This window comes from Salvelinus alpinus, chromosome 13 (assembly GCF_045679555.1).
Source record: "Salvelinus alpinus chromosome 13, SLU_Salpinus.1, whole genome shotgun sequence".
Classification (NCBI taxonomy): domain Eukaryota; kingdom Metazoa; phylum Chordata; class Actinopteri; order Salmoniformes; family Salmonidae; genus Salvelinus; species Salvelinus alpinus.
In genome coordinates this window covers 50,717,169-50,741,456 of record NC_092098.1, presented here as the reverse complement: position 1 = coordinate 50,741,456, position 24,288 = coordinate 50,717,169, and the positions used below count along the sequence as shown (strand labels likewise).

Sequence of the window (24,288 nt, the reverse complement as noted above, 5' to 3'; positions counted from 1 at the left end):
CCCTGCCTGTACTGTTGCCTTTTTGAACCCCCTGTGTATGACCTTCTGCCTCCCCCTGGACCCAGCTACCTGCCTCCTCCTGTGTATGACCTTCTGTCTGCCCCTGGACCCAGCTACCTGCCTCCTCCTGTGTATGACCTTCTACCTCCCCCTGGACCCAGCTACCTACCTCCTCCTGTGTATGACCTTCTGCCTCCCCCTGGACCCAGCTACCTACCTCCTCCTGTGTATGACCTTCTACCTCCCCCTGGACCCAGCTACCTACCTCCTCCTGTGTATGACCTTCTGCCTCCCCCTGGACCCAGCTACCTGCCTCCTCCTGTGTATGACCTTCTACCTCCCCCTGGACCCAGCTACCTACCTCCTCCTGTGTATGACCTTCTGCCTCCCCCTGGACCCAGCTACCTGCCTCCTCCTGTGTATGACCTTCTACCTCCCCCTGGACCCAGCTACCTACCTCCTCCTGTGTATGACCTTCTGTCTGCCCCTGGACCCAGCTACCTACCTACCTCCTGTGTATGACCTTCTGCCTGCCCCTGGACCCAGCTACCTGCCTCCTCCTGTGGTCCAATAAACACCTTCTGCGCCCTGAACTTGAAACCAGCTCTCTGTCTCCCATCGTGTTCATTACACTGCCCCCCACCCTCCTCCTCTCATTCCCGGCCTACTAACTATCCGTCTGGCAGGCCAAGCCTCTCTCTCTCTCTCTCTGGGCTGGGTGAGGCTGCCTGTCTGCCTGCTGGCCACAGAGAGAGATAGTGGTCTACTCTGGGACTGTTCTGATCTGAGGGGAGAGGTGGAGGCTGAGAAACAGGGCCTCCCCAGGGGTCTCCAGGCCAGGCCAGGGAGGAAGATAGGGAAGAAAAGCGGTGCAGAGTTAACCAGTATGCAATGTCTAGTGCCCTGCCTGCCCCAATTATAGCTGATGTCTTTGTGGGCCCTCACAAAGGTCAATCTGACCTTTCACTGGGACAAAGCCCTCGACAGACAGAGGAGAGAGTAAAGAAAAATTCTAAAGGGACTTAGTGGAAAAAAAGAGCCCTTTTAAAACAGTTTAGCTTCTTTTAATTGGGCAGAGAGCCCAACAGAGGATTAAGTTCAAAAGGAGGTGCGGCAGGCGTAACATAATCCTCCTCTCCACTGGGCCCAGAGGACAGCTGGATTTCCCCACAACTTCAAAGCTATTCCAGAAGCCCTTTCACTTCTTCTTCTCCACCGGCTGGCCCTTCCTGGCCACTGGACTGGCTTTGTAGTGGGAGAAACGGAGAGAGGGAGTCAAAATGCCTGACCGCACGGAGTGGTTGAAACCTACAGGCCTGAGCCAAGCCAGCCAGTGGACATGGGCATCCTACCAGAGAGATTAGACTGTTGGATATCAGATCTGAGGGAGGAATGTAGCAACAGTCCCCTGACCTGAACACACGAAGGGATCGGAAAAGGGGAACAAAGAGCTCACAGCATGTTACAGTCCTTTAAATGGCTGTGTTTGTTTCAGTGCTTTTTATTACCACTCTGTTACAGCTGTGTATATCAGGCAATATTTATTTCCACTCTGTTAAAGCTGTGTATATCAGGCAATATTTATTTCCACTCTGTTACAGCTGTGTATATCAGGCAATATGTATTACCACTCTGTTACAGCTGTGTATATCAGGCAATATTTATTACCACTCTGTTACAGCTGTGTATATCAGGCAATATTTATTACCACTCTGTTACAGCTGTGTATATCAGGCAATATTTATTACCACTGTTACAGCTGTGTATATCAGCAATATGTATTACCACTCTGTTACAGCTGTGTATATCAGGCAATATGTATTACCACTCTGTTACAGCTGTGTATATCAGGCAATATTTATTACCACTCTGTTACAGCTGTGTATATCAGACAATATGTATTACCACTCTGTTACAGCTGTGTATATCAGGCAATATTTATTACCACTCTGTTACAGCTGTGTATATAGCAATATTTATTACCACTCTGTTACAGCTGTGTATATCAGCAATATTTATTACCACTCTGTTACAGCTGTGTATATCAGGCAATATTTATTACCACTCTGTTACAGCTGTGTATATCAGCAATATTTATTACCACTCTGTTACAGCTGTGTATATCAGCAATATTTATTACCACTCTGTTACAGCTGTGTATATCAGCAATATGTATTACCACTCTGTTACAGCTGTGTATATCAGGCAATATTTATTTCCACTCTGTTACAGCTGTGTATATCAGGCAATATTTATTACCACTCTGTTACAGCTGTGTATATCAGCAATATTTATTACCACTCTGTTACAGCTGTGTATATCAGCAATATTTATTACCACTCTGTTACAGCTGTGTATATCAGCAATATGTATTACCACTCTGTTACAGCTGTGTATATCAGGCAATATTCATTTCCACTCTGTTACATCTGTGTATATCAGGCAATATTTATTTCCACTCTGTTACAGCTGTGTATATCAGACAATATGTATTACCACTCTGTTACAGCTGTGTATATCAGACAATATGTATTACCACTCTGTTACAGCTGTGTATATCAGACAATATTTATTACCACTCTGTTACAGCTGTGTATATCAGCAATATTTATTACCACTCTGTTACAGCTGTGTATATCAGCAATATGTATTACCACTCTGTTACAGCTGTGTATATCAGGCAATATTTATTACCACTCTGTTAAAGCTGTGTATATCAGCAATATGTATTACCACTCTGTTACAGCTGTGTATATCAGCAATATGTATTACCACTCTGTTACAGCTGTGTATATCAGCAATATTTATTTCCACTCTGTTACAGCTGTGTATATCAGGCAATATTTATTACCACTCTGTTACAGCTGTGTATATCAGCAATATGTATTACCGCTCTGTTACAGCTGTGTATATCAGGCAATATTTATTACCACTCTGTTACAGCTGTGTATATCAGCAATATGTATTACCACTCTGTTACAGCTGTGTATATCAGCAATATTTATTACCACTCTGTTACAGCTGTGTATATCAGCAATATTTATTACCACTCTGTTACAGCTGTGTATATCAGGCAATATTTATTACCACTCTGTTACAGCTGTGTATATCAGGCAATATGTATTACCACTCTGTTACAGCTGTGTATATCAGGCAATATGTATTACCACTCTGTTACAGCTGTGTATATCAGGCAATATGTATTACCACTCTGTTACAGCTGTGTATATCAGGCAATATAACTGCACCCCCCCACCCCCCCCAACCCCCCCCACTACTCACATTGATCAAATAATTTGACAGGAATTTTATAACAACATGTATTTGTATTGTCAAATAGTAAATCATAACATTCTTATAACTTTCTTCAAAGTAGGGAAAATAAAAATGTCAAAGATCAAAACTCAATATCAGTGGGAAAGAAATATATACTTCAATAAAAACCAAAGTCTTTTTCTTCAAAACATTAAAGTTGAAATGTTTTTCTCATGTTGGATCTTGTTTTTCTTATGTGATCAAATAGAGAGAGAGAGAGAGAGGAAGGCGAGCTCAGTGGAGCAGTGAGAAAGAGACACAGAGAGAGACAGAGACAGAGAGAGATTGTGAGCCTGTGGCCCAGAGAAACAACATGCTTAAGAAGATCAAACGTGGCCAGGTATAATTACTGTGGGTTATGAAAACTGGCTGTCATACTCCACCACTAAAAAGAAGGCTAGAGAGAGACAGAGAGAGAGAAAGAGAGAGAGAGAGAGAGAGAGAGACAGAGAGAGAGAGACAGAAACAGAGAGAGAGACAGAGACAGAGACAGAGAGACAGAGACAGAGAGAGAGACAGAGAGAAACAGAGAGAGCGAGAGAGATCTATCAGTGCTGTTGGATACTGAATTTTTGTCCCATCTGAATCTGCCATGCCAGTCATTTGTACATGGTGGGAGAGTAATAATTCCAGCCAGAATAACCTACTGTTTTTCGGCAAACTCCAAAGTCCTCTGATAATACTTATACCGTGTGAATCCCTGCGTGTTGAGGGATATTACAGTTTACCAGGTGCTGCACCCAGTTTGGGTAAGAACATGGGAACAAATTGATGCTTAAAACAAAGTGCTCTGCAAGTAGCGTACAGATGATCTGTTTGGTCACATATCAAATTTCCCAGTGCCTATTTCTCTTTATAAAGGTCACGCGTATGATGTTGTGCCAACCAATTCATAAACTGCCAAATACGTCAGTTAATTAAATGTCTGCATAGCGTACATTTCATGGTTCTTATTGATATTATTTTGACATTCTCTCTAGACAAGTTGAAATATCTTCACGCCTAGAACACGCCTGACCATCAAAAAGGTCCATTTTGAAAGAGAGAAAAAAATGATTACATGAGGGCAGTTTGGTAAATCTAAACCCGTCCGAATCGTCAACTGGAAAAACAGACATGCTGGGCTAATAATTACACGACCACGTTGTATAGTTATACAAGTCCTGTACGAACCACGTTTCGCTCTCAGTCTCAGAGCTGTTCAACTCTACTCAGCTCTGAAGTACTTCAAGGTAAACACACATCTTTAATAAACCAGTTGGAGTAAAGGTGTATTCATTGAATCCAACCCATTAAAGTGTATTAGAATTCATATCTCTATAGGTAGTGTCTTTAGCGATCCAACACAAAATAAAAACACAAGTCACAAACTTTGTGGAATCTGGAATGTGCGTTGTTGTTTAGTGAGAAAGAGAGAGAGAGAGAGCGATGGATACCTCCTTTCATCCCCCATCCAGTTTCCCCGGAAGGAAGACAGGAACATAAAGCGTTGAACATAAAGCTGCGCTCAGAGGCAATAGAGGCCTGTTGAAACAGGAATACTCAACCTGGTCGCATTTCCTATTATTCTGTATGCAAATCCGAAACCCTCCATTTAGTATGGATGACATGTTACATTTGGTATGGTTACATAAGATAGATGGTTACTTAAGGCAAAAATTAAAGGAGGGTGGTTGTTTGTGGTGGATGGGTAAACGTATAATGTGGACAACATTAGCATTTTAAGAGCGTCTGCTAAATGACTTAAATGTAAATGTAAATGTAGCTTATTAGCTACTTTTCAGCTACTTACAACTTTTTAGCTAATTTGCAACTACTTAGCATGTTAGATAACCCTTCCCCTAACCTTAACCCTTTAACCGAAATCCTAAACTTAACCCTAACATTAACCCTAACCCCTAGCCTAGCTAACGTTAGTGAACCACACTATATATACAAAAGTATAGGAGCAACAACGGCTCAGCCGCAAAGTGGTAGGCCACACAAGCTCACAGAACAGAACCGCCTAGTGCTGAAGGACGTATCACGTAAAAAATATTCTGTCCTCAGTTGCAACACTCACTACCGAGTTCCAAACTGGAAGCAACGTCAGCACAATAACTGTTTGTCGGGAGCTTTATGAAATGGGTTTTTCATGGCCGAACAAGCCAAAGAGATCACCATTCACAATGCCAAGTGTTGGATGGAGTGGTGTAAAGCTCGCCACCATTGGACTCTGGAGCAGTGGAAACATGTTCTCTAGAGTGATGAATCAGACGGTGAAGCTGGGTTTGGCAGACAAATCTGGGTTTGGCGGATGCCAGGAGAACGCTACCTGCCTGAATGCATAGTGCCAACTGTAAAGGTTGGTGGAGGTAGAATAATGGTCTGGGGCTGTTTTTCATGGTTCGGCCTAGGCCCTTTAGTTCCAGTGAAGGGAAATCTTAACGCTACAGCATACAATGATATTCTAGATGATTTTGCGCTTCCAACTTAGTGGCAACAGTTTGAAGAAGTCCCTTTCCTGTTTCAGCATGACAACGCCCCCGTGCACAAAGCGAGGTCCATACAGAAATGATTTATCGAGATCAGTGTAGAAGAACTTGACTGGCCTGCACAGAGCCCTGACCTCAACCCCATCAAACACCTTTGGGATGAATTGGAACACAGACTGCGACCCAGGCTTAATCGCCCAACATCAGTGCCCAACCTCACTAATGCTCTTGTGGATGAATGGAAGCTAGTCCCCGCAGCAATGTTCCAACATCTAGTGGAAAACCTCATACTGTGTCCACATACTTTCTCGGATTTACGTACAGAACAATACGAAATGCTCCGAGACCATGTTGGAATAGTACTCTGCACTGCAACAAAGACACAGAATCGCACAGTGTGAGGCTGAAACGGAACCCTATGCCCTATACAGTGCACTACTTTCCTATCCCTATATAGTGCACCCATTTTGACAAGCGCCCTGGTCAAAAGTAGTGCACTATATAGGGAATAGGGTGCCATTTCGTACACAGCCAGTCTCACAGCATAACACTGCCTCTGTGCAGACAATCAGTGTGGGTAAAGCATAAGACACAAACTCAACTGATTCAACTGTAACTCCACCAACAATTGAGTGCTTAAAGAGGACCGCAATGATGTGAATTAGAAGTGAATACATGTTGATTCAATATGAAGTGGTGTACCCCAGGCCTAGACCAGAGTATCTCATTTGGCCCCAGCAGAGCCGGCCAAACGTCATCACCATCATCGCAGGCTACACTCACCAGTGGCGTTGGGATTTGTGTTCACCTGAAGGAAAAATAAACAGGGATCTTATCGTCCGCTGGATTAGAACTGTCATCGTCCCCAGGTAAGTAAACTGAGCTGAGTGAACAACAGCAGTCAGAAGCCTAACGATCACTTCACACCTTCAGGGAAATACTGTAGTCAGCCATCACTTCCACAACCCTGATCAACCTTGTCACCTGGTGTAGGACACCAGGATGCAGCCCAAATGCCACCCAATTTGCTATATACTTATCTGCCCTACTTTTGACCAGTGTCCTATGGGCCCTGATCAAAAATGGTGCACAATATGGAGAAAAGGATGCCATTTGGGATGCACGCTCAGTAAAACAGGAATCTAGAAACTACTTTCTTACAAAAATAAACTGTCACACTGTAATGCACTCCTCCTTCCAGGTCAAGTCCAACGTTATCGCTCAGATCTAACGTGACATATCACAGAAACACACAGTGTTATAAGGAAAGAAAGGCCTCATTGCCTCAATGTAAATGAATGACTCCTCTGATCTTCTCAGCAGCACTGCTATGGAAATACCGCTCTAAAAATACATGTTATCAAGAATCAACATCACACATACACTCTTAGGAAAAAAAGGTGCTCTCTAGAACCTTAAAGGGTTCTTTGGGTGTCCTCATAGGAGAACCCTTTCAATAACACTTTTTGGTTCGAAGTAGAACCCTTTTGGGTTCCATGTAGAACCCTTTCTACAGAAGGTTCTAAATGGAACAAAAAAGTTTTCTATCTGGGAAAAAAAAGGGTTCTTGAAAGGGTTCTCCTACGGGGACAGCCGAAGAACTCTTTTGGAACCATGTTTTCTAAGTGTACACACATTCGGATGCAAGCGTGTACACACACACACAAACGTTAAAGCAAATGTAGATGAGCATATATTTCTTATAAAATCCACTGTACTCCTCTTCACCACCATGTCTAATATTGGACTTTCCCCCATGGAAAAGGCCATGTACTTTCTTATCAATTATGGCTGTCTGCAGCATCTGGTTATCCATTCAAAATGCCTCCTGCACCTGGTGAGTGAGGACAGACAAGACCCTACAGTACCTCATCTGTCCTCCCTTTCTTCTCCGATCGAAAATAAATTGACTTAGCCTTGCTTTAGTTCCCCAACAACCCGAATCCATGTATGAGTCAGAATGAGAATGAGAAAACTACGCACCACAGAATGAGAAAACTACGCACCACAGAATGAGAAAACTACGCACCAGAGTGAGAAAACCACGCACCACAGAGTGAGAAAACTACGCACCACAGAGTGAGAAAACTACGCACCACAGAGTGAGAAAACTACGCACCAGAGTGAGAAAACTACGCACCACAGAATGAGAAAACTACGCACCACAGAGTGAGAAAACTACGCACCAGAGTGAGAAAACTACGCACCACAGAGTGAGAAAACTACGCACCACAGAGTGAGAAAACTACGCACCAGAGTGAGAAAACTACGCACCACAGAATGAGAAAACTACGCACCAGAGTGGGAAAACTACGCACCACAGAGTGGGAAAACTACGCACCACAGAGTGAGAAAACTACGCACCACAGAATGAGAAAACTACGCACCAGAGTGAGAAAACTACGCACCACAGAATGAGAAAACTACGCACCAGAGTGGGAAAACTACGCACCACAGAGTGGGAAAACTACGCACCACAGAGTGAGAAAACCACGCACCACAGAGTGAGAAAACCACGCACCACAGAGTGAGAAAACTACGCACCACAGAGTGAGAAAACTACGCACCACAGAGTGAGAAAACTACGCACCACAGAGTGAGAAAACTACGCACCACAGAGTGGGAAAACCTACGCACCACAGAGTGGGAAACCTACGCACCACAGAGTGGGAAACCTACGCACCACAGAGTGGGAAACCTACGCACCACAGAGTGGGAAACCTACGCACCACAGAGTGAGAAAACTACGCACCACAGAATGAGAAAACTACGCACCACAGAATGAGAAAACTACGCACCACAGAGTGGGAAACCTACGCACCACAGAGTGGGAAACCTACGCACCACAGAGTGGGAAACCTACGCACCACAGAGTGAGAAAACTACGCACCACAGAATGAGAAAACTACGCACCACAGAATGAGAAAACTACGCACCACAGAGTGGGAAACCTACGCACCACAGAGTGGGAAAACCTACGCACCACAGAGTGGGAAACCTACGCACCACAGAGTGGGAAACCTACGCACCACAGAGTGGGAAACCTACGCACCACAGAGTGGGAAACCTACGCACCACAGAGTGGGAAACCTACGCACCACAGAATGAGAAAACTACGCACCACAGAGTGGGAAACCTACGCACCACAGAGTGGGAAACCTACGCACCACAGAGTGGGAAACCTACGCACCACAGAGTGGGAAAACTACGCACCACAGAATGAGAAAACTACGCACCACAGAATGAGAAAACTACGCACCACAGAGTGGGAAAACCTACGCACCACAGAGTGGGAAACCTACGCACCACAGAGTGGGAAACCTACGCACCACAGAGTGGGAAACCTACGCACCACAGAGTGGGAAACCTACGCACCACAGAGTGGGAAACCTACGCACCACAGAGTGGGAAACCTACGCACCACAGAATGAGAAAACTACGCACCACAGAGTGGGAAACCTACGCACCACAGAGTGGGAAACCTACGCACCACAGAGTGGGAAACCTACGCACCACAGAGTGGGAAACCTACGCACCACAGAGTGGGAAAACTACGCACCACAGAGTGAGGGGCCTGGCTTGCAGAATAGTAGGAGGGAAAATGTACAGTAAAGATGTACAGTAAAGATGTAAAGATGCACAGTAAAGATGTACAGTAAAGATGTAAAGATGCACAGTAAAGATGTACAGTAAAGATGTAAAGATGCACAGTAAAGATGTACAGTAAAGATGTAAAGATGCACAGTAAAGATGTACAGTAAAGATGTGCAGCAAAGATGTACAGTAATTATGTACAGTAAAGATGTACAGCAAAGATGTACAGTAAAGATGTGCAGCAAAGATGTACAGTAAAGATGTGCAGCAAAGATGTACAGTAAAGATGTGCAGCAAAGATGTACAGTAAAGATGTGCAGCAAAGATGTACAGTAAAGATGTGCAGCAAAGATGTACAGTAAAGATGTGCAGCAAAGATGTACAGTAAAGATGTGCAGCAAAGATGTACAGTAAAGATGTGCAGCAAAGATGTACAGTAAAGATGTACAGTAAAGATGTGCAGCAAAGATGTACAGTAAAGATGTACAGCAAAGATGTACAGTAAAGATGTGCAGCAAAGATGTACAGTAAAGATGTACAGCAAAGATGTACAGTAAAGATGTACAGTAAAGACCACATGTATGCCTATGGTTTTGGCATGTGCATTCTGCCCAGTAAGGGCATGAGTCAATTATACAAATATGGTTTTTAAATGCAGCTTTTGATCTCAACTATTGAACATGCATGGAATGCATTGTTTGATGTTTAAATCACTATGTTCAGTATGAAATATTAAAACGGGGAGTTTTCCGGCAACTTCAGAGCATGGCTGGCTCTAATAATTTAGGTAACTACAAATCTATCAGCTTGATAAAAATGTTTGGGTGGAGAAGTTGGCACTCTCAACCCTAACCAGTATGGTATCGGCAGGCAGGAAGAAAAACAATAAAAATACAAATATGTACTGTATGTCAACACTATTGTTCCGGAAGAATGTTGATGTTCTGTCATCACACAAAACAGCATAACAACGAGTGATAACAAAGGCAGCTTCCACTATAGCGACAGCATTATAGGTCTAGCAGATCAATAACCTATTACATTATAGTGACTGAGATCAACAAGATTACAAAAAAGATGGCCTGAGATTGAACCCTGTTTGTCTATGGGGGTTATTTGGTGGTTTGGGATATGACACAGTGTTAACTTCAGTTTGCCAAGGTGAACGTGCCAAAGTGAAGCGAGCCAGGGTGGAAAACATGGTTAAAACAAGCCATAACCATCAACTCAAACGGGGCATGATGCCTGTGGTGCTCTCGATGTGAATAAGATGCAGTAAAGACGTCAATGGAACGCAGACTGTGGGGGATAGAAGGACGTTGGATTGGCATAGTCAACAAATCTGATCTAACTTAGTGGATATAAGTCAAACCCATCATGATTTATGTATTGTAACAGGAACACAATGTGGTTACTTAAGTCTGATTTGGATATACACTACGTACGCAAAGGTGTGTGGACACCCCTTCAAATTAGTGGATTCAGCTATCTCAGCCACACCCGTTGCTGACAGGTGTATAAAATCAAGCGCACAGCCATGCAATCTCTATAGACAAACATTAGCAGCAGAATGGCCCGTACTGAAGAGCTCAGTGACTTTCAACTTGGCACCATCATAGGATGCCACCTTTCCAACAAATCAGATCTGCACATTTCTGCCCTGCTAGAGCTTCTTCGGTCAACTGTAAGTGCTGTTATTGTGAAGTGGAAACGTCCAGGAGCAACAACGGCTCAGCCATGACGTGGTAGGCCACACAAGCTCACAGAACGGGACCGCTGAAGCGTGTAAAAATCTTCTGTCCTGAGTTGCAACACACACTACCGAGTTCCAAACCGCCTATGGAAGCAACATCAGCACGAGAACTGTTCGTCAGAGCTTCATGAAATGGGTTTCATGGCATTGCAGCCGCACACAAGCCTAAGATCACTATGCACAATGCCAAGAGTCGGCTGGAGTGGTGTAAAGCTCACCGCTTTTGGACTCTGGTGCAGTGGAAACGTGTTCTCTGGAGTGATGAATCACGCTTCATTGTCTGGCAGTCCGACGGACAAATCTGGGTTTGGCGGATGCCAGGAGAATGCTACCGTCTGGTTTGCTTAATATAAAGAATTTGAAATGATTCATACTTTTACTTTTGATATTTAAGTATAAAAAGTCAATGTAATTGCTAAAATATACTTAAGTATATTTAAAAACAGATCCTTTTATTCAAGTAGTATTTTACTGGGTGACTTTTACTTTTACTTGAGTCATTTTCTATCTTTACTTTTACTGAAGTATGACAATTGGGTTATTTTTCCACCACTGCGATTCTGTGCTTCCAACCTTGTGGCAACAGTTTGGGGAAGGCCCTTTCCTGTTTCAGCATGACAAAGCCCCCGTGCACAAAGCTAGGTCCATACTGAAATGGTTTGTTGAGATCGGTGTGGAAGAACTTGACTAGCCTGCACCTAGCCCTGATCTCAACCCCATCGAACACCTTTGGGATGAATTGGAACGCCGACTGCGAGCCAGGCCTAATCGTCCAACATCAATGCCCGACCTCACTAAAGCTCTTGTGGCTGAAGTCCCCAAAGCAATGTTTCAACATCTAGTGGAAAGCCTTCCCAGAAGTGGAGGCTGTTAATGCAGCAAAAAGGAGACCAACACCATTTTAATGCCCATGATATAGGAATGAGATGTTCAACGAACATGTGTCCACATACTTTTGGATACATATAGTGTATACATATAGTGTAGTGTATTGATTGTTTTCCCTGCATAACATTTAGAAGTTGTCCCTTTTCAGGTTTAGAATAAGTGACTGCAAAATGCTAACTCCTGTTCGTATAAACTGGTAGCAAAGTGGTGGTGATAGTCAGTCATTTTAAAAGGAATGCTGTTGATTGGTGATGATGACATGAACATACTGTATATTGGGGTTGACACCCATCCAATAATTATACTCAGATTTTTAAAGCAGAGGACCGGCATCTTTCCCATGACATTTCCACTGTTTCGGTCGAGTTCCATTGAACACTTTACAGCATCTATACCAGACACAGTCCAATGGCCTACCAGACCTATAATACAACACACTGTATCTCAACGGAGTGAATCCGTGACATAACTGATTAAAGATGCATGGGATATTTTAAGCCAATAACCACACTTTGGAAAATGTATTACCACATAGTTATTGAAAGCCAAACTAGAAAATGTAGCCAGTATGCACTTGACTTGAATTGCACTGCACATGATCTGGTGGACCTGGGAACCTTTATGACGTGACACGTACCTGCATGAGCTTCCCCTCTGCAGAGCCGGCGCTCCCTCCGACAAACAGCCCTTCCAGAGTGATGGGCTTCCCCGTTGGCTCGTCTCTCAGCAGTGTCACCTTGATGACAGCCCTGAGGGCCGAGCGCTCCGTCTCGACGGCCGCCGCCAGCTCCAGGCCCGTCTGGCCAAACACCACCTGCAGGGCCGCCATGAGCAGCCACGGCCAGAGCCCGGCCAGTCGCCGCTGGAGAACGATCATTGGATCGGCTGTAGCCGCGGGCTCCGGGTGTACATCGTGGACTTCAAAAGCTGGTAACCACCAATGTTGATTCAGGACAAGAAATATATGGCCCAACGCCGGTCCTCTGCTTTATGGGTTAGAAATGGTAGAAACCCGTGAAAACGGCTCGAAATACAGGGTTTTATCCAAAGTGTTAAGACTCACGGACTGCCATGTTGTCTTGTGGTTTTGTAATGAATTCTTATCCCGCTTTGAACGTTTGTTCCAGGTAAAAACAGTTATTAAACACGCCAAGTAAAGTGGTCTTCATATTCACTCATAAGAAAAAAATCTGAACGTTTGCTTCTAAATTATGGAATTGCTAACCATCAAATAAATATAACATACTTAGCCTAATAAGATAAGATGTAGATCATGTGTGTTAACCGGTATCACTAACAGGAGAGGCCAAACATTGCATGCACAAGTTCGACAACATCAAATCAATAATTGGAATTGCGTCGCTTATAGTTGAATAGACTTTACATTTAGTTCACCGTTCACATACAGCACGAGCTCCTTACATGAGATAAACAGCGGCCCGGTCCTCGTTTTCAACGTGCTTGTTATAGTTGTCATAGACAGATCGGTTCAGTCCGAGCACACGGCGGCTCTTGTAATCTTCAACCACGGGCAAGATTTCAATAAACATTTTGCAACAATGTTTGTACTTTAATTCGTGCCGAACCCACTATAGACATTCTACAGTTTTGCCTGATTTAAAACCAAAGTGTATCCAATGTACCGGTATTCCATTTCCAGAGCAAGAAAAAAAAAAAGTCAAATCTGGCAGAAGGGCTCCAGACGCAACAAGTTGTCAAATACCTAAAAAGCAAATCACATACTCTTTACGCTGGATAGGATATTGTGACGATATCCCCACGCAGAGGTTTCAGAAACCAAGAGGAACAAAGTCAGGTTGATGTTGGTTGATATGACGGATTCCAAGATGAAAGGCGACAATACAGTAAACGACGAAAATGCAACAGTAACTTTCATAGGCTCCGTAGCGACAATCTATTGACAAAAATGCCACTGTAAAGTTGACAACAGGAGATTTCCGGACTCTTGAAAAGTTTAACTAATCCAAATGGAATCGTTGCATTAGTTACTTAACATGTAACTAGTTAATTAAATAGGAGTATAAATCTCGTGTCATTTCTGCAGCCGACGCATCAACAATTATGTCTATCGCCCACTAAAGTTGCTACGCATCTAAAACCTGTTCGCTCCTTGGCAGCCTCCAAAAAAGTATTTTCCCCGTGTTCCACGTCTGAAAGTTGTAACAATTCTGAAAAGAGATCCTTCCCGCCGCTGCTTAAAAAATAATAATATAAACTTCAGTATTAAAAGAGGTACTGAAAAGAAAGGTTTAACAAATGTATAATCGCTTAACAGCGTTTATGTCGTTAAAACACTAATATTGGTCATACAAATGTTGAAAAGTTGCAAACAGACACGAGTGTACATTTACTAAGTCCTTGAAGCATGCCTAGTCGAGTCTCCCTCCCCTGGGATCTCATCGACTGTCTGTCTGTCTACCTGCTGACTGCCTGTCACCGAGGGTGGAGCTGCACTTCCAACAGACGAAAGACGACACCGGGCGCCCTCCAGCTGACAACACTGGTAACAGCCGAGCGTCACTTTACATCTCCTTTAGGATAAGATCCCGGAATGGACCCTTTACCAGTAGGCTGTAGCCCACTTTTGAGGCCTCCATACAAACAAGAACAAGATGCAAGAAATGAAACGCAAAGAACCAATGAATTATATCACATTTTAATCAGAATAATCTTTTAACATTATAAACCAATTATATCATGTCCAGAAGTCAAAAATTATTTAAAAAAATAATTAACGGTTAAAACAGATTTTTTTTGTGGCATTTCAAAATATGTAAAAAGGTAACTTTTTGGTGTCAAACTAAAACAAATGAGGAATAAACATTAAAAGCTACTTGTTCTTTAAGTTAAAATGACAAATTAATCTTGGTATGCATTAATTAATTCCAAGATTAAGCATTCAGAATAAAACTGTCATATGTCAATTAAAATTCTGTAAAGTTATCATATAAATAAGAATAAATTAGAACAGGGCTGAACTATGTACAATGTCCAATATGTGTACTATCAGGAAAATATATATTTCTTTATCAGTGACATACAAGTAACATAGGTAAACGTATTTCAACAAGAAGCTACAGCAAATTCAGACTTGAGCCTGAGTAGCAAAACTGAAAACTTGGGACATCCTGGTCTGACTATGGTCAACATTCTTGCGTGCATGCCACTTCAACCAACAAGTTCAGATCTAAAAGATGAAATTAAAATGTGTACATTAATTTTGTCATGATCCCACTAATCTATTCCTCACCGTTGACATTATTCGTCACTGTGTATTGTTTTATTAAAACGGAGTGGCTGCGGATCAGACTTCTCTGGACCCCTCTTCCCGACAGCTAAAGGTCCCAACAGCTTCTGCGCATGTGCAGGATTCTCTATCTTACGCACAGGCTACTCTAGTGAATGGTGAAGCTTGTTTAATTAAGTTAGATCAAAGCTAAATCAATGTCTGCAAGATCACAACGATAGTATTCTAATAACATAAAACAGAACTGAATATAATAGCATAGTACGATTGACAATGAGAAATGTGAATGGAGTGTGCCACAAAAACCAGCATGTAAAGAAACACATGCATTGAACTTGATACGGATCGTCATCTCTGGGGATCGGGACGGTTACCTACGGATCTGTAGCCTCTGCCTATTTTTTATTTACCAAGGAAAGTCCCATTGAGATATAGAATCTCTTTTACAAGGGACACCTTGCCAAGATAGCAGCAGTAAGGATTGTGCAGAGGTGTAAGTGGATAGTTGTCTTACCAGGAGATTTAGTTTGCTGTCTGGTGCTCGTTCTCCAGGCTGAGGCTGCAGACAGTAACATCATGTAGAACACTGCAGACCTCTGAGTCCACCACCTGGATCTCCTTCACCTTGGTGATGTACTCTGAAGCTTCCTCAGGGCACTGGGGAAATCACAGCATGATCCATCTCCTATTATACAACAGAGTTCATCAGGACCGCTGATGACCATCCACACCATACCTGTTTATTAAGTTGATTACTAAGTCATACGGACTAAGTGTTTTTGCTTTCTCTTTCCACTCACAGTTCTAAATACGCTGGTTTTGTAAATTGTATATCCTCACTGTAAACCAGTCTATACTCTATAGTTGTATGTTTACTGTATTTCTATTGTATAATTATGTATGTTGACTTTGTACATTTCTGTCTATACATTTGTCTATTTCTGGCAGCACCTATTCAAATTCCAGGTATGTGTAAATGTACTTGGCAAATAAAAGTGATTCTGATTCTGATAGATATAGCCTCCATGTGACAGGTTTTTACAAAACTACGCTAGCTTACCTTCTGATAGGCATCCACAGACACAGGTTTGTCCTCCCTCTTCACTGGCTGCTCAGCCACGGGACCACCGACAGTGATGGCTATTCCCTGAGGAGGAACGTTCCCCGGGACTGCTATAATGATGGGCCCGCGTGGAGTCACTGGGTTGGAGTTAAATGAGGAGTCAAGCTGGGAAGAGACATTGACTGTGTGAGGGGAGCTGTGGATGGTGGTGATGGGCTGGGGCCCTGATGATGTAGAGGTGGACAGGACCGGCTGCTGGCGCTCTGGGGTCTCCACTTTGACCATGCGTATTTTGGGGGAATTGTGGTGCAACTCGTCCACTAGCTGGAAGACTGTGTCCAAGTTGACATCACTCTTGTTGGTCTCCTGGGTTTCACTGCTCTGCCAGTCCTGGTTTTGATTGCCAGGATACAGAAAGCCCACAGGACAGTTTGGCTAGATATGGGATTCAAAATATAAATTTCACAGCTTGAAATTTCAAGCATGAAATGTTGACTCATATGCTCCGCATATTTTCACCCATATGAAATCTAGATCCCACTGGAAAGATTTGCAGACATGCTGCTTTATGGGTAGTCGTTAGATTCCCACCTACCTGGTAATAGCTGTAATGGGAGTATGAGGGAGTTGTCTGGTGGGCACTATGGCAGTCCGAGTCCATTGAGCCTGGAGAGCAGCATTGGCACACTGATGCTGAAAAAAGCAAACACAACCAAGAAGTATATAAATAAACTTCTATGACTGTTTATGAGGAAATCACAGTGTTTCTGTATTAAACTAATGGGTGCTTCCATGGTATGGTATATTATAGTTACCAGGGGAATAGAATCCAGGTCGGTACTGAGCATGGTGAGGGATCAAGCTGTTTGCCAGGCTTTGTGAACCCTGCTGGATGTGCACAGTAGTCGGACTGGACTGCACATTGCAGGAAGTGTCTGAAGGGAACCGGTGGATGACAGATATGGGGATTCCCTTGTCTGTGTAGAAGGTGGTGGGGGAGGGGGCATCCCCATGACCCATGATCCAGCCGCGGGGTGGGATAGGGGTCCGATCATAGTCCTTCATGGGCTGGATTCTGCTTTGGTGGTACTGTTGGTAAGGAGATGGTCGTTTTACCTGACCAACAAACATGGAACCTGTGGAAACATTGAATGACAGCAATATCATGAGTATCATGGCTGAGAAGTTATGGCACAAAAATGTATGTTATTTGAGTAATTTGCTATTAAATTACAGTTGCTACTCGTTTTGGTTTAAAATACAAAGTACAGGTATGATTGACAATTTGAGTGTACCTCTATTATCTACTTTAACTTTCTCCTCACCACCGTCACCATTTGCCATGAGTCGGTGGAAACGATTTGCTGGGGGCCGGCAGTTCACTTCTAGGCCAGCTTCCATCTTCGCCTTGTTTTTGCTTGTCAGCCTCTTAAGATTCACCAGCAGTTCGGGATGATGTTGTTTGAAGTTTGGGTTGTGGAAGTGGTGTTTTATCCCGTCCATCGGAGATGAGACATCATTCTTCTCCGAGCCCCCGGGGCCATGGACCACCTTCCTGAACCCATAAAGATTCAGCTGGCGGTTGAAGCTTGTAAAGTTGGTTGTTTTGAAAAGGTCAGTGGTGTCAAACGTTTGTTTCTGAGGTGACAGCAGCTCTGATTCAAATAGCTGCTGTTCGATTATCAAACCCTCACCACAGGGATCCCAACGTATCGATCGATTTTTGGGGTTATTCACCAAACGCCACAATTTCGCTGGAAAATTGTTGGGATTGATGGGGATGGTGAGGCGTTCCTCTTCGAGCTCCATATTTTCGCCTGTTTGAGAAACAAAAAAAATTACAAAAATCAGTGACAACTTATCAAGTGCATATTCATATCTAATTAAAGTAGCTAGCTAAATAGTATTTTTTTTCTCGATTCAATTGGCAAGCTGCTAGCTAACATCGTTAGCTTAGTAACGTTACTTGTAGCTAACGTTAGCTAGCTCCTCGTTCGTTATCAAAGATGACTAGCTAAAACTGTTATCAAGTACTTTAGCAAGTCAACGGAAATAACGGGAGTTTAAACTACAATGTATATAGCTAAAAATTCATAATATGATTATTTTCTGTAAATGTGTGTAATTATATCTAGTATTGTTTAACACACAATAGCTTGATCAATCTCCCTCAGAACCGTTGAAAGTATTCCCGAACAGTTGTTTTGAATCCGTTCAAATTCCACGAAAAAAAAAACGTTCCAACATCCTCGAGCGTGATGAACCAAAGACGAAGCTCGAGCTATGGACGTTCACGACTTCCGAATTGAGAAAATGTTTCGTTTTATAACACATTCAGAATCAGATTCAATGTATTTGTGGATACACAATTATTACAGTTACGGTTTAATATATTGACACCCTTGCACTTTACGCAGGTTAGCGTTTCTTTTCGACATGAATCTTGTTTTGGAGGCAGCTCTTGCAGAGTGGTCACTGATTTTAAACCTAAGGCTAATAATAATAATAATCCACTCCCAGAAATAAATATAATAATAATAAAATAATAATAAATAAATTATAATACAAATAAATAATCCACCTTCAGAAATAAAAATCATGAAACTCCTGTCAATTGATGAAAGCCTATGTTCCCACTGGGTAGCCAGGCCCACCCAATTAGATTGAGTAACAACAAACAAACAGTACTTTAACACTGTACTTGACTTGGACAGGAGCTCACCCGAACTGAGTACCTGCGCCTCAAAAAATGTCGGCATGAGTTCCTCCACCTCCTGTAGAATATTAGCTCAAAAGTATTGAGCAGTGAGGAGTGCCTGCACCTTGGCTTGACGTTTATTATCTCAATTATTTTCGCCACCTCCCCCAGTAAATATTTTTTTAGAAACTGGACATAATAATTTAAATTGCATGCGTTAGTTTCCAAATTGCATTGTTATTTACTGCAAGGTTGTAATTCCCACGGTATGTCAGTCCTGATTAGCCAATGGGCTTTCATGATTTTGTAACAATATCAGCGCAAGAAAACCCGCCTCGCTGTTTTGCATAAAGAGGAACAGGAAAAGTAGGGGCAACGAGCATCAGACAGGCTTCCAGACGCGGCTTTTGGGAGGGAAGCCTACCATGGCAGCGTCAAGAAACGCAAAGTAAAAGTAGTAGTGGAAAAGGATGGAGACACCTGGAACAAGGAATCCTACATTCCGATGAAAGTGTAATTCCAGGATTAGGGTCGATGAAGAGATGGCTGGAAGCAGGGGCGATTTTAGCATGTAAATCTTGGTGGGGAAACAAACAAAAAAAGAAAGTGGGACGCATGCCAGCAAAGCCACTACACAACACAACACTAAACAATACATCAATTGCACTATAACGGTGACAAACGGTGTCCACAAACTGTTAGGGCCTACATAAAGCTGTCCCAACAGCAGTCCCAATATCTTACCACAGCTACGCCTGGTTATCAGCGGAGCCTTGTCTGGCAGCAAAACATTGAATTCAGCCTCATTTACTGCCTTTAAAAAAAACATAGTTGATATGGCTGACTTTCTGAAACAAATGTGGTTTCTAATGACAATTGAGATGTACAAGCTATGGCATAAGGGGACAACAAGCCTATTAGAGGCCATCTGTAATTTCGATTAAGATATTAATGAGCGAGCTAGGACAGATGTAACGTTAGTCAATATAACTATTTGTTTAGTACTTTTGAAATGTACAGCGACAGAATTCAAAACATGGGCTGTTCTTACAGTGTTCTCCCTGTACACCAAATCAAAACCGTAGGATAAATAAACGGGGCATATAAGCAGGCAATGAAAGCTCTCACAATATTCTATGATTACATTTCTCCAAAACAGGTTATAGGCTACATGTGCACCACCAAGTCAGAACAGTAGGTGAAATTAAGAGGGGTAAATAGACCAAATTATTAGGGTTAGGCACATGGGCTACTAACAGCTTACTACACAACATACACGTAGTATTACTTTGTTAGCTACAGTATACATCTCTCCCTGGCATATTACATCATTAATGCAGCATCATACAAAACATTTTTGGACTCACCCTGTTTTGCTGTGCTCACTTGAACAGGAAGGTGGCGCAGCGGTCCTTTGTGGGCACATTTTATCATGTCTGGCATTCTCTGGATTTATGGTGCTTTCAAAACAACTAGAGGCCGGATTTACAATTCAGAGTTGGATGACCGTTCAAAATGTATTTTCCCAGTCGGAGCTCGTTTATTCCTGACTTCCCATTTGTCTTCAATTTACTGGAGTCAAGTTTTTGCAGTTCCGAGTTAACAGTTGTTTTGGGCGTGTCACAAATCATGCTTCATTGACAGCATGGCCAATGTTGAATGTTTATAATTTTAAACTTGGAAAAGAGTCCCTTAATCCCAGATTTGGGACCACACAGCCACTGTCACTGATTCCTTTCAAACCACCTGTTGAATTTGCGATTTCCAACTTGTTATGTTTATGTCCAATGGAGGAGCACCGATACGTTTTATATATAATTTCTCTTCAATATTTCTCTTCATATGACACGGATTAAAAAGGATCTGCCAGTAGATTGTCGACTTGATTCATGATGATGACTGCTAGCTAATATTTCGAAAGTATGACGTTCACATGATCAGTCCAATCAAAGCTACTGTACATGTAATGGGATTTGACGTAATTTTATCTGTGGCCAATGACCTTGAGCCTTCTTGGATGGGCACTTCTAATGTAACTCTATGGCAGCACCCCAAAGTCCTAGAATTTTCAAGGTCTCCTCTTAGACTTGGCGGTGACGTAGTGTCTCCATGAGTGACAGAACACTGAGCCAATCACGGTGCAACGCTCCGTATTTTTTGCTGGCTTGCCCCACCTCCACAGAAAACACTGAGCTAGGCTGAAACACCTGCATTTTGGAGCTGCCTTACTCAAGAAAACAAAAAGAGACCATGTTTGTATGCAGCTTTATTAACGCAATGATATATATTATTTTTTACATTGTTTGCAAACTGATATGTGACACGTATTAATGACAAAATAACATGCAAAACAGGCAAGCCCCAAGCCCCACACCTGCTCTGAATGACGGGTCGACTCTGGCTGGAAGTAGGTTATGTATTTTCTGATGAAGCTAGCAGTAATGAGGAGGATTGAAGTCAGGTACGAACAGAATGAGCCGTAATCCAATAGCTCTGGAGGTAAATTGGAAGTGAATGAGGATTAATTACCTGAGGGGGCAGGTGTGGTGAAGATCTCGGAGCTCAAGCCTCTCGCACCGATGGTCAAGATAAAGAGGATTCTGGTCCAGTAGGAGTGACATTTTTTGGGAAAAAGTGAACCCCTGCCTTTTGGCTGACCCCATATGTGGTGGTTGCATGCGGGCACTGTCCCCCACAATCCGGGACATGTGGTCAACCTATTTCATCGTGGATAATTGGGTAATATTTGATTGAGAAGTTGCTAAATGATATCACAACCATTATTCACCCACTCAAAAAAGACACAAAAGTTAGTTGTCAATCAAATGTCTATCACTGCACTTTCAACCATTTTCAAAGCACAGCAAAGTTCAAATGGGAATAGATTGTCAGACATTTTGTTTATTGATACAACAGAGTCATGTGCTTCATTTTATTACAGAACCAAAATGACCTGGATTGCAGTTGGAGATTACATTAAAAGTAGGCCTACAATTATGGTGTGAAGTGATCAATGCCGTTCGACATTCTGCACAGATTATTAAAGCAGTTGTGGAGATCTCCACAGACCTGCAGCGACCTATGCATGCTATCTTGAAAATGCACCCTTTATATGATTACCCAATAATAAATATATAGTTACAGTAAACTCAAAATGTTGCCATGGATGTGTTGCTCATTTTAAGGTTGAATGTTACATCACATTTGTAAGATATCCTTAACTTTAGGCTATTTAGGCCTACTGTATTACAAAAGTAATATTGAATTGTGTTTTGTTGACAACAGCAACCAAATATCAACATTTAAAGGAGCTATTGGCTTTATCCCATTATATAACTTGTATTTTAGGTTGAGTTGGATACCTGAATCCAACCATATCAACGTGCAGACAAGTTAATAGGCTATTTAGTGTATTACACAAGGAATGTTAAATTGTGTTTGGTTGACAATATAACCAAAAATCTATATTTGAAGGAGATTTATCTTCTGCTTTGATAGTTCCATCCACCAACAATCTAAGATAAAGAATAGGACTAAATCAAAATCAGACTCTAAATGCACTTTATTTAAAGTTAGGTTTTTGTCCTATTCTTTAACTGAGATTTTTTGGTTGAGATGGAGACATGCATCTAACATCAATTATTCATTTGTAGACAAACTGGAATTAATTTTGCCAGACTATGTCAGTAGCACAGATGGAACTATCTCCTTCAAATGTTGCTATATGGTTGCATTGACAACCAAGCACAATTCAATATTACAAAAAAAAAAAAATTATTTCACCTTTATTTAACCAGGTAGGCCAGTTGAGAACAAGTTCTCATTTACAACTGCGACCTGACCAAGATAAAGCAAAGCAGTGCGACAAAAACAACAAAAACAAACGTACCGTCAATAACACAATAGAAAAATCTGTATACAGTGTGTGCAAATGAAGTAAGGAGGAAAGGCAATAAATAGGCCGTAGTGGCGAAGTAATTACAATTTAGCAAATTAACACTGGATAGATAGATGTGCAGATGAGGAAGAGCAAGTAGAGATACTGGTGTGCAAAAGAGCAGAAAATATTATTACATATTATTATTAAATATTATTACATTTGAAATCAACCAGAGCTTGAAAACCTAGGCCTATTGTATTGTCTATTTTTAGTTTAATTCTGGGTTGAAGTGAAACCATAGCTGTTGATGACTTCCCAGATGCTATATAGGCCTAAATAGCATCATTGCTGATGTAACAGTATAACTTTAGACCGTCCCCTCGCCACGACACGGGCGCGAACCAGGGACCTTCTGCACACATCAACAACAGTCACCCACGAAGCGTCGTTACCCATCGCTCCACAAAAGCCGCGGCTCTTGCAGAGCAAGGTGCAACACTACTTCTACGTTTCAGAGCAAGTGACGTAACTGATTGAAACGCTACTAGCGCGTACCCGCTAACTAGCGCGTACCCGCTAACTAGCGCGTACCCGCTAACTAGCGCGTACCCGCTAACTAGCGCGTACCCGCTAACTAGCGCGTACCCGCTAACTAGCTAGCCATTTCACATCCGTTACACTGATACTGTATGTTACGAATTCTAGCTACATGTAGGTGGCTAACGTTAGCTAGCAGGCTAACATTAGCTAGGCTAGGGGTTAGGGTTAAGTTTAGGAGTTAGGTTAAAGTGTTAAGGTTAGGGGAAGGGTTAGCTAACATGCTAAGTAGTTGCAAAGTAGCTAAAAAGTTGCAGGTAGTTGAAAAGTTGGTAATTAGCTAAAATGCAATAGTTGTCCTTGATGAGATTCAAACTCGCAACCTTTGGGTTGCTAGACATTAGCATTATACGTCTACTCATCCACCCCGACCAATCACCCTACTTTAGTTTTTGCCTTAAGTAACCATCTGTCTTATGTAACCATACCAAATGTATATCATATTAATTTGAGTGTACCGGATTTACTTTTACTATGTTACATATAGTCTATGAGACCAGGCTTCTATATTAGGGGAGTGAAAGGAAGGCCCGGAAACCGTTCAAGACTCCAGCCACCCAAGCCATAGACTGTTCTCTCTACTCGATACCGGTCCCAGTGATGCCAATTTAGCAATCTTATTGCTAGATTTAGCAACATTTCAGACTACCCTGGCAACTTTTTTTTCAAACAGCACCTAGCAACAAATTGAGCTACTTTTAAAAATGTATTTGGAACTTTTAGCAACTTTTGAAAAGTGACTCAAACGCTAAAATGCA

The 24,288-nt window shown here is 42.4% G+C and overlaps 2 protein-coding genes across 2 annotated transcripts in view; both read right to left on the bottom strand.

The window, feature by feature from the left end:
• Positions 1-14,437, bottom strand: part of LOC139537900 (E3 ubiquitin-protein ligase RNF43-like) — a 222,891-nt gene extending 208,454 nt beyond the window's left edge. The window contains exon 1 of the mRNA XM_071339783.1: positions 12,662-14,437. Within this exon, the coding sequence (XP_071195884.1) occupies positions 12,662-12,901 (240 nt within the window). The 5' untranslated portion in view covers positions 12,902-14,437. The remainder of the gene's footprint in view (positions 1-12,661) is intronic.
• A 1,377-nt stretch (positions 14,438-15,814) lies between these two features.
• Positions 15,815-18,166, bottom strand: hsf5 (heat shock transcription factor family member 5). Its single transcript, XM_071339784.1, has 5 exons — positions 17,618-18,166; positions 17,171-17,491; positions 16,951-17,048; positions 16,353-16,790; positions 15,815-15,949 (listed from the first exon to the last, which is right to left on the bottom strand). Exons 1-5 carry the CDS (start codon positions 18,162-18,164, stop codon positions 15,815-15,817), a joined length of 1,539 nt encoding a protein of 512 aa, XP_071195885.1. The 5' UTR covers positions 18,165-18,166.
• Positions 18,167-24,288: the final 6,122 nt, after the last annotated feature.

Bases quoted from the DNA above. Each gene is read 5' to 3' on its own strand.
- hsf5 (XM_071339784.1), bottom strand. From the start codon at position 18,164: ATGGAGCTCGAAGAGGAACGCCTCACCATCCCCATCAATCCCAACAAT. The intron at 17,492-17,617 runs GTATTTTAAACC...ATGTTTCCACAG, and splicing joins GTCAATCATACCTGTACTTT to GTTCCATGTTTGTTGGTCAG. The intron at 15,950-16,352 runs GTAAGCTAGCGT...TGATTTCCCCAG, and splicing joins CTGTGGATGCCTATCAGAAG to TGCCCTGAGGAAGCTTCAGA.